The sequence below is a fragment of the Falco cherrug genome, chromosome 10 (assembly GCF_023634085.1).
Source record: "Falco cherrug isolate bFalChe1 chromosome 10, bFalChe1.pri, whole genome shotgun sequence".
NCBI classification, from domain to species: Eukaryota; Metazoa; Chordata; class Aves; order Falconiformes; family Falconidae; genus Falco; species Falco cherrug.
Genome location: NC_073706.1, coordinates 37,001,270 through 37,013,683, shown reverse-complemented (window position 1 = coordinate 37,013,683; position 12,414 = coordinate 37,001,270). Strand labels below are relative to the sequence as shown.

The 12,414-nt window shown below is 38.7% G+C and overlaps 1 protein-coding gene across 2 annotated transcripts in view; it reads right to left on the bottom strand.

The window, feature by feature from the left end:
- The window catches only part of KCNQ1 (potassium voltage-gated channel subfamily Q member 1), a 362,802-nt gene that overhangs the window by 262,690 nt on the left and 87,698 nt on the right, over nt 1-12,414 (bottom strand). For both annotated transcript variants that reach the window (XM_027805339.2, XM_055722543.1), the window contains exons 3-6: nt 9,345-9,471; nt 7,601-7,679; nt 6,580-6,676; nt 5,833-5,973 (exon numbers count right to left, since the gene is read on the bottom strand). In XM_027805339.2, the coding sequence (XP_027661140.2) occupies nt 5,833-5,973; nt 6,580-6,676; nt 7,601-7,679; nt 9,345-9,471 (444 nt within the window). The remainder of the gene's footprint in view (nt 1-5,832; nt 5,974-6,579; nt 6,677-7,600; nt 7,680-9,344; nt 9,472-12,414) is intronic.

The window sequence follows — 12,414 nt, the reverse complement described above, 5'->3', positions numbered from 1 at the left end:
TTAACAAGCTCATTAGAAGCCCTTCCACTGCTTGACATCTTACTCAGTCAACTGCATTCATGAAGTTGAATATAAAGTAGAATCTTTCCAAGTTGCTGAAATCCATATAACACAAGCGCAAACAGATTAGACACTCAAGGTTTTTGTGACTGTCAAGTATGCAATCTGTGTAAAGCTAACCACCCACCCCCCGCCCCGAGCGATATTTTGATATTTTGAATTCTTTTCCAAATGACAGTATTTCTCTTCCTTGTGCATATAAGGATGTTAGCAATAAGAACCAAGTCACACAACAGAAATTCCACTTTCTGCTTCCAATCACCTCTATGTACACTGCAGCACTCGGAAGATTTAAATTACATCTTTCAAATGAACAAGTTATGAGACTCTGTTCTACAGGAATGAACATTTTTGGACATTAGAATTAAAATTGTAATCCAAAGCTGAAGAAAGGATTTCCTGGTCACTACTATTACAAACATTTAAAGGGAATGGTTGCGCTCTTCTTAAAATTTTGAAATCATTTTTGTACAGTTATTATTGCAGACTCTCGCCATCGTTCTCAACTGAGACACAACCACATCCGAAGGACCCTGAAACACTTCTAATAACTTAGGATATGAAATGGAACTACACATCCAACTGCAAACACAACAAACAATATATTAACTTCAGTGTGGCATCTCTCAAACAACAGATCCTCAGTGCTGCTTAGCCCATCACTCTTGGATCTTCATTTGATACCTCCTTAAGGTGTCATTTTAGCCATCAATCAGGTCTGACCAAATTACTGGCCACTTTAAACCTCCTAATCAAATGGTAGCTCAAACTAGACTTCTCCACTTGTGAGATCTCACAGATAAAACCAGAAGTGTCTTTAAAAAAACAACCAACCAACTAATGAAATTAAGTCAGAGTGTTGAGCTCACCTAAATTTGCAAAGTCTGTTCTGTGCAATGAAAAAGGGGCTACAGCAGCTTTAACCCGGTCAGCGAGGATACAGGGGCTGAAGGGATTTTCTGCTGCTCTTCCTGGTCTCTGGCTAGTTCAAGTCAGCCACTTTATGTCCCCTCATTTCCTAGCTCTTGAAAATGCCACCCCATCTGAAAGTGAACTGGCTTTTCCCTCACCGGTCCTGTTGGGATGTTATTCTAGAACCTCATGCTTTTGATGGTACCAGACCTAATCTTAGGAGAGAAATTTTAAAACATCTTAGGAGCATAATTCTAGCCATGTGACAGAGGAAAATCAGAGCGAAATTAATTTCAGTCTCTTACAGACCCATTTCAAGAGAAGCACAATTTGTGCTAATTATTGGCATTTAAATGAAAGCTAAACTCCTTAATAATTATATTTTCTAGACCCTGACATAGAAAATTATCTATATTTTGAAATACTTTCTTTTTTTTCATCAAATGGAAAGCAACTGTTGAAAATTTCTGGGTTCTTCCAGATATTTTTTTTTTTTCCCTAGCTCCTTGACATCTTTTGATAGGTGTTTAAAGATTTGGGAATTAAGAAAACAGGAGTGTCCCTGGATGTAAGAATACCTACATCTGTACTTTGTAAGTAAGAATTTTAAAAGGTAAATCCAGATCTATTCCACGATCTTTCTTAAATGAGAACAAAGCGTAGTTGGAACTGCTCACGAAGTTAAGCTCAGAGATGAGAAGGCAATTTCAAGATGCAGAGACTGCATGCAGAAAACATTTAAAAATGCTAACCCTTACATCTTCCAACCATTGCTCCAAAAATTCTTAAAATAACCAACACCTCCCCCCCAAATCCAATGACTTAATCCCAAAAACTAGAAAAATAAAAGTAAAAGGATAACAGGCCTATAGTTGGTATTCTTGACTCGTAAACCACAAAAAGAATAAAAATGAAGTGTCACCTTCTAACACTGAAGGCAGTGTACAGTCCCCAGCAGCTTTTTTGATTTAGAAAGGAGGAAAAAAAGGTTCTAATAACACAAGATCCCTTTTATGCAGCAATTTTTCAATATTTATGCTCAACTATTTATAAATTACATCAGATCTGTTCTAATTTAGCAAAATTCTATGCATGTGTAGTTTCAAGTGGTATTTCCTGCAACTTTTCAGCAAAGCTTTCCCACAGCTTTGATTTTCAGTTTACATTAAGCACACACTGATAAGCTTTGCTAAATAGGAATACGGACTTATGTATGCTTAGAAATAAGCAAACTTACGAACGTTGTATTGAATTCAGTCCTTGGCAAAAAAAGCATATATCAATGAATTAAAGAAACAAGAAACACTTAACTACGCTGGTACTTGCAGAAAATTGCTCCGTCCAATTCCAACCAATTCAAAGGAAGGGGCACAGTGTAACATCCACGCATGGCTATATTTATTCAATAATTGCTTGTGGCAAACAGTGCTCATGATCAAAGAGACTGTTAGCACAATCCACGTAATGGTTTTCCTGAAGGATGTTTGTTCAGATGTGAAGGCTGGAAATTGTGTATCATTCAGCGGCTATCAAAAGAAGAGCTTTCCTCAGTCTGCCTGAGGCATGATTGCATATAGTGCTTAGGGAGGGTGGGGAGGTTGTGTTGGAACATGACCCACAAACCAAAACAAAACCAACAACAACAAAAAAACCCACCCACAAACAAACAACAAAAAACCACCCACATGAAAAACCACAGACTGAGTTGAAGGTGGTTATCTTGGACAGATTTGGTGAAAACGTTTAGCTTATTTTTTCTAAGCTTTTTTAAAAATTTTTTTATTATTATGATTATTGTCCAGAATCTACACTAAGACAGTTAGCTGTTAGTCTGGACATAAAAGACAACGTAAGCAGATTCATTTTGGATACGGGGACTGGGGAGCTGAAAGATGCATCGTGTTACTTATATTTTACTTGCAAATACTAAACTTGTCTTTTGAAAGACATACAAATATGCAGTCACTGGCACAATTACTTATACAGCATGTGCTGCATTCAAACCCAGCAACAATCCAGACAAATCTTTACTCTATGACACAAGGTAACCTTAGGCTTCTTCCAGAAGCCCACAAACTGGAATGGTGAATAGCTACAGCCCAGACCGAGTTCTCAAGGAAATTTAAATATAGCTCAGGAGTCCAATTTATAAATATGGAAATGGAAATGCAATATAGATTTATAAATAACAACAATGACAATGAAGAACATTTAATTAAAAGTTATGCACCCTATGGGTATGTCTATAGTCAGCAAAGCACAGTAATATAAAAGTACTCAGTTCCAGATGCAGTTTAGCAGCGGTAACACAGACCTTTTATATGGTTTACTTTATGCAAAGTGACGTATTCTATTGCCACTACCCACAGAACTTGTTTTGCAGTCTAGGCATATGTGAGATAACAAAAAAAATGCAGTGTTGTAGAGTGAGAAAGGGGGCTTGAAAACATTATCAAGTACTTTTCTTTTAGACATATTCTCTACTACCTCAGGTAAGTGCAATTTCAGAGAAGCGTGATCCGCTGCATGCCGGGCAGATCCCCTGTCTGGGATCTAGGACAGTTCTGAGGCAGGAGCTGGGAGCTCTCCTCTTCCCTGTGCCCAGTTCAGGACAGCCGAGGTTTGCAGTGACCAGAACCTGTGCTGGCTAAGCGAGTCTGAAAATTCTGGCCAAAACATAACTGAGCCTTTTGAGACCTAACGCTTTGAGAAGGTTTTTGCAGGAGTTGGAGACCTTCATTAGGAAGCATCCTGATACTTACTGACCCGTTATTGTCCCAGCGTTACAGGGCTTTTTCCTAGCAGAAAGCATGAAGAATATTACAGTATCAAAACCCCAGAAATGGATGGACCTGAACCCCTTTCGGTTTTCCTTCGCTAAATCTTTTTAGCAGTTAGCAGAAGTATATCAACTGCATTTAAAGCAGAACAAAGACATTACATTATAGGTTTGTTCAATGCAGTCTCACGCTTCAAGTGGCATGGTGCAACACAATAGAGTTAGTAAAAGAATATTACCATGATTAAACTTATTGATTAAATAAGTTTATTGTAATTAGAAAGACAAAATAACTGGCATGCCTATTAACTGAGCAATAATTCCATTAAAGGAGAATATTTCAATATCCTGACAGAGCGTATTGCTGCTATGGAAGGTTTTACTGGATTTTCAGTAGGGCAATCTGGTCTGTCACATACTCAATTTTTAATGCCAACATGAATGACAGCATGTGTTTTCAAATGCAGCTACATCTGCCACTGTTAATTACTGAGTCATCTGGCCACTGTACTGGAAAATAAAAATGCCGTGATGACACAAAAGCATTGGAAAAGCTACTTGCCAGAACGACACCTCCTCGTGCTACACAGTTAAGTCTTCTGATCCTAAGAGAGGCTGTATTTAACCATGGCAGACAGCAAGAGGAAAGAATTCGGCAGTGGATCTTAGTAGCAACCTAAACAAAACCTATTGTACTCAAAAAAGGCTACATAAGCATTTCAACACCAGGAGACTTGCAATAGATTTGCTCATCAATAGACCTTGCCCTCCTGAAACTGAAGTGGTACTGTTTGTAGAGAGATGACTACATAAGCACACACATGGAGAGATCTATTAAAAAGTATTTTTTAAAAAAAATATTTTATCAGTGAAACAAAGATGTTAGTCTAGCATACTTTTACATAAGACTTACTAGCAGTCTCATTTTTAACGAAAAATTAATGCCTTTCAATTTAAAATCACAAAGAGAAGAGACTAGGTCAGCACATTTTGAAAATGCAAGCATGGAATCATTAGTGATGCTATGGATTCTAAAGATCTGTAGCACTTAACGATGACAGTTTGTTTTATTCAGCTACATACAATTAAAGCAGATGAAAACAAGTCATTGCTTGAGTGCTAATGAGAAGGAAAAACAGCTTCCAAAAAGTACCTTTCTTTGAACTCTAATAGGAAAAGGAAAGGGAAACAATTACCAACGGGAAACCCCAGAACAGAGCAGCCAAGCTAGTATTTGCATATCATGCAAGAAAAGAAAGAGGGAATTGTTGCTAGCAGAAGCAACAAAATTAAATATAATAATTAAAAATACAATCCCAGAATAGACCTGCCAAACTAGTAAGTACAGACAATAAACAAAAATGGAGACAACTGTCACTAGCAGAAGCAAGAAAGCAGAACTTTATTAGCAGAACTAAAGATACATCTACACAAGTGTGGCAGCACCTTAGAGAAACCTGAGACATCTCTAAGCAAGACGGTATGTCTACACAGCACAGGCGAATGTCACATAAGGATACTAAGTGAATTCCAAAGCAATATAATCACTTTGAATCAGTCCTGTGTCTGGATTTCTTAAGTATCTCACATGGTCCTTGTTCTGGAATTAGTCCATTCTGAATAAATGGGAAATTACTGTCCCAGGCTGAATTGCAAACCACAGATATCTGTTTAAAAAAAAACAACAACCAAACACAAACACACACACACATAACCCAAAAAACCCACTAGGCCTGAGTTAGCAAGACTCTTACCACCTTAGAAGGTCAAACTCTACCATGAGAAAGGTAGCGGTAGCAAGAAGTAATCACTACAACAGAAGGGAAGACAGGATAAAGAAATAAGAATAGATGTTTCTGCACCTTGTGTACACTTTGGATTACAAAAGACTATAACCACCATGTAAAACTACTGATCATCTATAGTATTTTCTTAGTTCCATAGAATTACAAAACCAGAAAGTGTACTGAAGCAGTAAGAGGCCATTTCAAACTGCTGTTCTCACTCCATGCTTGCTTGAATTTTACTCCTCATTTGAAGGTGTTAACTACTTTTAGTACATGTGAAATATCTATACTTACTACTCCCCACCACAGGGCATCTGCATAGCTGCCAAACTCTGTTTCTCCAGAATCATTTACAGCATCTTTTTCAGCCAGGTACACAAAATACGAGGAAAAAATCAGGCCCAGAAATCCAATGTAGAGTGTAGTTATCAGTTCCTGCAAAAAGAATCAAAATAACAGCATTATGATATTATTGAGACACTTAAATTACCTATCACTAATGTTTTTTTAAAAGATAATTGAAACAGAAGAATGTAATTTCAGCAATTAATAAACAGTGACACCTGCTAGTTGTGCAAATTAACAAAAATCCACTGAGCTCAAAGGTGAAAGGATTGCTCCAGCATGCACATTTCTAACAGAGAGCCAGAGCAACCTCCTCACTTGCAAGCGTGACTCATTAACCTTTTGGTCACCAAAAAGCAGTTGAGTCATTTTTTCAGACAGTGCCACATTCAAAACAACTTTGGAACTTAGATACATATTTGTAGAAATATTCAGACTGCTTTTCAAAAGTCTCATTTTCTGTAGTTAAGTCCAACTACACGTCAAAAGTTTGCCAAATTAGAGGTGAATATTATTAGACTTTTACGAAGTTTTTGTCCATTGAGCAAGGCAGAACAACCATACTTGGTTAAAATAAATGCCTACCTGTCTCTGCACTAAATGTATTTGACATCATGAGCGTGGCTGCATACACGCTGCTCTGAAAAGGATTTTTACATCAGTTATTATGCCATTCCCCAGAGTACTCAAACTTACTTGTCTGTGTATGAACACAACTGATCCCAGCAGCCTCCATGTACCACCCTGACGGTCAACATGCAACATTCGTAATATCTGCAGAAAACGAATGCCCCTGAAACACAATTTTAAAATGAAGAGACTAAAGATACAAGAGAAGACATACAGGCAGAAAGAGGAAGTCTCTCTTCCAAAGGACTGTTGGGCTTAGCAGCCTGTCTCTTTTCACTCCATTCACCCATCTCTCGTCTTGTTTGTTATGAAGACACCATGGGAAGATTGCACAAGAGAAGGACAGACCTCTGTACACATGGCTAGTAAGGATAATTCAAGGATTCAAGGATTTTGGACACAAACCGTGAATGCTCTAGAAATCATTCATCAACTCATATTTGACTTGCTCACCAGAATGGGAAACAACATACAGAACATAACTATCTGATTTCCTCACCTTTGAGGCACTTCATAGGCAATTTAAACTAGACAGTCTAATAATATTTTAAAAAGTATTATTTTTATGACAGTCATTGCAGCCCTAGAGCATCACTGCAGCTAGTGCTCAGAGCTCAGCACAATGCCATGTACCTCGCATTCCAGAAAACCAAGTGGTGTGACCTTCCCAAGCACAAGGTGGATTCAGTCCATCAGGAATTCACAACCAGTAACCCCAGGCATTTTATGAAGAAGCAGCTTGAAGACGTCGGAGACATGAAGCATGAAAGCATTGCTATAAAACTGAGCCAAGAAACTAAACCAGGTTTTGGGTAGAGCCCACCTAGCTGGGGAAAGGGAGCAGGGGTACGTGCACCTTTATCCCCACCAGACATAAATGCACTACGACCAGACAACATACAAAATTTTATTTCCCTTACACTTAATGGGATAGCTATTTCACACCAACACATTATTGATCTGCTCTGTTACACGACTCTGAGCAGTGACTTGTTTTCTCTTGCAAGAATTGAAACAGGAGGTAAAACAAACAAAAACCCCCAACCTTACCCAGGCAGCAATATTTTCTTTTATTGCATATGATTACCTGATAGCTGAGGTTGCAAAGACTTGACCTTTAGAGCCCACACAAAGAACGATCATGGAAGCAACAACTACAATTAAATCTGGAAAATAAAAGTAGATTGAAAAAATGAGTTAGCAGCATCTTGCAATACTGTTACTAGAACCAATGCCAATACAATCAGAACAGTCACCACAAATGAAGATTTTTGTTTATGTATCAACAGATTTCTATTGCAAAAATAGAAATGAAATAAAAAAATGCAACCGTGTGATATGATAGAAAGGTTTTACTGGGATGGGTCCAAGATGGCACTTTCTAGATTATGAGAGTGATAAGAATTACTGTAAAGCAGCCTCAGCAGCCTGGAATCTTTATCAGCTGTAACTCATGAGGAATGTCAGCAGTTTCTACCTATTATCTCTCCTGTTTATCTTATCTTCTCTGGTATTTTAGATAGTATTTTATTCATTTACAAAGTTTTGGGGGTTTATTTCATATATAAGTGCCTTACTATTATTTTATCTGTTCAGGTCTAAAAGGGAGAGAAAAATTGGAATTAGTGTATGAGTCTAATTTAGTTTAAGTCAGTCATTACCCTAGGACTGTACTCTAAATGTCTGTGCCTCAGGCTTTCTTAATTTTGGAAAGGAACTCTGTATTTTGAAGAATTAAATAGTTCTTGATATATATCTGGGAAACTGGAACTTTGTTTTGTTTTCCAAGCTGAAATAAATCCGATGATGTCTCAGAACCCCTAGTTCTAGGTCTCGAGAGAAACAGATTGTGGACAGAGTGCAAAGACGCAGTCAAAGCCATTTTATAGTTGCAGGCTATAACCTGAGATACAGCTGTTATTTATATACGTGCACAGAGAAACTAAAGTATTTTATGCTTGTAAAAATACCTAAGTACAAAATTTTGTAACTTATATTCAGAAAAACTAGATAGTTTATGAAAAACTGTATCCTCTATTCACCAACAAATACTGAGTAGTGGAAAAAAACTATGTCACAGAACAAGAATTACTATCTTCTGTAACAATACTCTGCTTCCAAAATCTGCTTTGTTTAACCCATTTGTATTTTAAGTGCTTCAGGGCAAGGATCTTTACATAGTTCTTTCAACATTGGCTAACAAAATACAAATTGATTTTGGATTAGTATGTTTCTTTCAGTGAAATTTTTAAATGAATGATAAGCATTCTAAAAAATATAAAAATGATGGTTTGTGCCATATATGGAATATATGGATGTAATTTCTAAGAAGGTGAAGTCATGTTAGGAACCCAGCTGCGGTGACTATGAAGGGAAGTCAGGTGCCTCGTTCCAAATGCATCACTGAAATCCGTATTTTTATCCAATAAATACACAAAGTAACTACAGTGCATCTAGCATGCTCCACCATGCAGTACATAGCTCAATTAGGGTGCAAAATAAATGTAAAAATACAGTTGTAGCTATTGTACAATGTCTGGGATCCTGAGGTCACAAGAGACAGGATTATGGCCAAGACTTATTTCTGGCAAAGCGTCAGATCACTTGTGAAAAAACATTCTGCTCTTCTGGAAAAACAAACCAAGCTACATTTGTTCTCAAATGACAGTGCCATGGAATCCTGAAAGGAAATTCAGATGTACATTAATGTTAATGACAAGAGATCTTGCTCTAAGTTGGCTTCAAAAACTGCAGAAATTTCACTTCTCAAAACTTTCAAGGACAAATTTTGCTCATTGCTTATCTCAACTTTGCAACTTGTGCATACTCACCAATGATTGAAATAGGCTTCCTAGCAAAACGGAGCCTTCCCCATATTCCAACATATTTACTGCGGCATCCTGCTGACCATAACCGAACCACATATTCTGTTCCAAAGAATACCACTAACACAATTTCCTAAAAGAAACAGACAGGGAACTGGGTTAATTCCGTACTGTATATATACACACACACACACATATATATATATACTGTCTTTCAGCTTTTTTCAGAACATATTAGGAAATGGTAGAATAAAATGTAAAATTTAGGAGGTGACAAAAAAGTCAGCGATACCAAAATAATCTAAAGTAACATAGAAAATCCTGTAAGAGTGACAAAGAAAAGATGTAGAGCAAGTTTAAATACTTCAATTGCATGCAGCTTGGCTTGTCTACACATACGAAAACTGAAAACCATTCTGTGCAATTCACTTGGTCTAATTCAAACAAGAAGTTTCCTGACTGAGCCAAAGAAAACAAGCAGTGTCGGTACTGAGCAGATGAGTATTTTGTCAGCCTATTTCATTTTGGGAAGAGGTGTGCTTCACATTCCATTTACCATATCCGCTTAACTTTCCACTTATTTATACTTTTTCACTCCTCCTTTAATCTCACATGGATTGAAAAAGATATCTGGTACCCATTACAATAGAGCAGTCTCTGTGTGCACTGGAAACATGAGACCTCAGGCACGGCTTTGCCATCCTCTTGCAGACAACGAGAGGCATCAGCAGAAACAGAGGTCGAGTCCTGACGCACTGCTCGCACCAAGCTACACGTTAACTACACATCTACACTGCAGTATGACTTTAGAAAGGCCTACAAGTGATAATGTCAAAGACATCTGACATTTTTGTTGATAAGACAGAGGTACAATTGCATCGTATTTGGAACTTAGTGTGCAGATAAACCTTGCTTTCCTACAGGTTGGTTGAGCACGGCATACTCAGAGTAGTTTTGAGTACCAGCAAGCTGCAATGCCTCCTTATCGGCCAACTCGATTAATAACTGGTCACGTTCTCCATCAAAGCCAACAGCAAAATCTACTAATTGGAATGGTAACACACAACACGTGGCATATGGAAAGAGTAAAGCAGAGAAACGGATCATAAGGTATCACAGTTACATGGGATAACACAGACTTAAAGAACAAGCTGCTTATTTCAGAGAGTGATTTAGTATAAACAGCAACTGCAGAGAAGACATACTGCTCATTTTATCCAGTCTCCACACATTTCTGCAGGGTTCACTGCTGTTTTCCATAACAGATTGGCAAATGGGACTCAAGATGAAACCAATGATTATTTTCCAAATTATCTGAAACAACCTGGGTACAACCATAGTCCAGTCAAGATGAATGGTCATCATATGATTAGCTTCAAAGATGCATGGGATGCTGCCCTGAATAGAGTAAAATTATAGGTCTGTACACAGCAAAAGGAGAGGAGAAAAACATTATGCATCATTTGACTTCACCATAATCTTTTTTTGTGGCTCTAAGCCACCAGTCTCCCGATGGCATAACAAACCGTTCATCTCGGGGCACTACAGTGTTGAAGTTTGACTCCGGGACACTTCTAGAAAAGCTAGGTCCACAGAGGTCCTCAAACTACAGCCCGTGGGTCAGATACAGCCCCCCAGGGTCCTCAGTCTGGCCCCCGGTATTTACTGACCCCCCTGCCAGGGGCGGGGGGGGGGAAGCCAAGCAGCCGCAGATGGCCTCCTGCCACTTCATCCGCGTGCCGGTCCCCCGTTTAAAATGTTTGAGGACCCCTGAGCTAGGAGAACATTAGCCAGGACTCTTTCCCTTAGTTTTGACAAGCTCATAACCTGGCAAGACGTCAGACGCAGCAGAACAGCTAGCACAATTGTTTATAGTCACTTGTATTCCAGTTAGATTTTCAAGATGTCATGAAACTGTACAGATCGTTGGTTGTAACCCTTCAACCCAGCCAAGAATCTATTCTACAGCTTCGTTCTAAAAGGATCCACTAGAACCCTTCACCTTTTTTTAAAAACTGAACTAATGTTAAATATTTTTCAATAAAATGAAGTCATAATGTCATAAGTCTAAAAAACCAGCATCTGCAGCAGATGCTTTAAGTCTTATGCCAGAAGCCTCAAACGCCATGCAACTGTCCCTTTGTCCGATTTCACCTCGTGTCACTTAGGAACCTACAGCAAACGGTAAAAATATGAGCCCTGCTCTAGAGGAGGTGCTGTTGAATTGCTCACAGCAAAATAAAGCACCAGAGGCTGTCCTTTCTGATCAGGTGATAGTATTCATTTCACAAACACGGTCAATAAACTGATATCCAAGTACTCTTCCGTATGCAGAAGGCTAGTAAGTCTCCTTCCATCACGACCATGGAGCAAACTCCCGTAACAAAAGACAACAGCAAGCATCCAGGGAGCAAACGCCACCCTTCGTTTAAAAAGAACTAATTTGAGGAAGGGAGGTATGGCCTCACATCATGTGTGATAGCACAGATAATACTGTTTCGATATCCCCAAAAGCAACTACCAAAAGCAAAAGAAAACGAAAAAATTATCTTGGTAGGCAAAGAAAAACCCAGAGAAAAGTTAATGTTTTAGCACAATGAAACCACAGCCAGCGCTCGGACCAGGCGCCGCGGCCTTGTCAGGATCACAGTTTCAGTTTTATAGCAAAAAGGTAGAAAGTGAAAGCCTGGATTGTGCTTTAAAGCAGCACGTATTCTCTGTGTAGGCAATTTGCATCGGAGTTGTGCGCGTACATTTTTTAAAGGCCCTCCATGGTTCGTTGGCTAACAGGCACACCGGCAAGTATGCAAATGGGGGCTGGCCCAAAGACAATGCGACAGACACGCCATCAATGGTTACTGTCACCCAGCTCTTTGCGTGACATGCAGACAAGCTTAGAAAACATTGATTGTCCTATAGACTCCGGTGACTGGAGGGAACGACCAGTCGGCTTACACCAAGACACATTTTTCACTCCTGACGTTTTGATAAAGGCTTATTGACCTAAATGAGACCCAAGTTATTCAGGGAACATTGGGGGTGAAAGTGCACAAGCTGTTCTTCATGGTCATACACA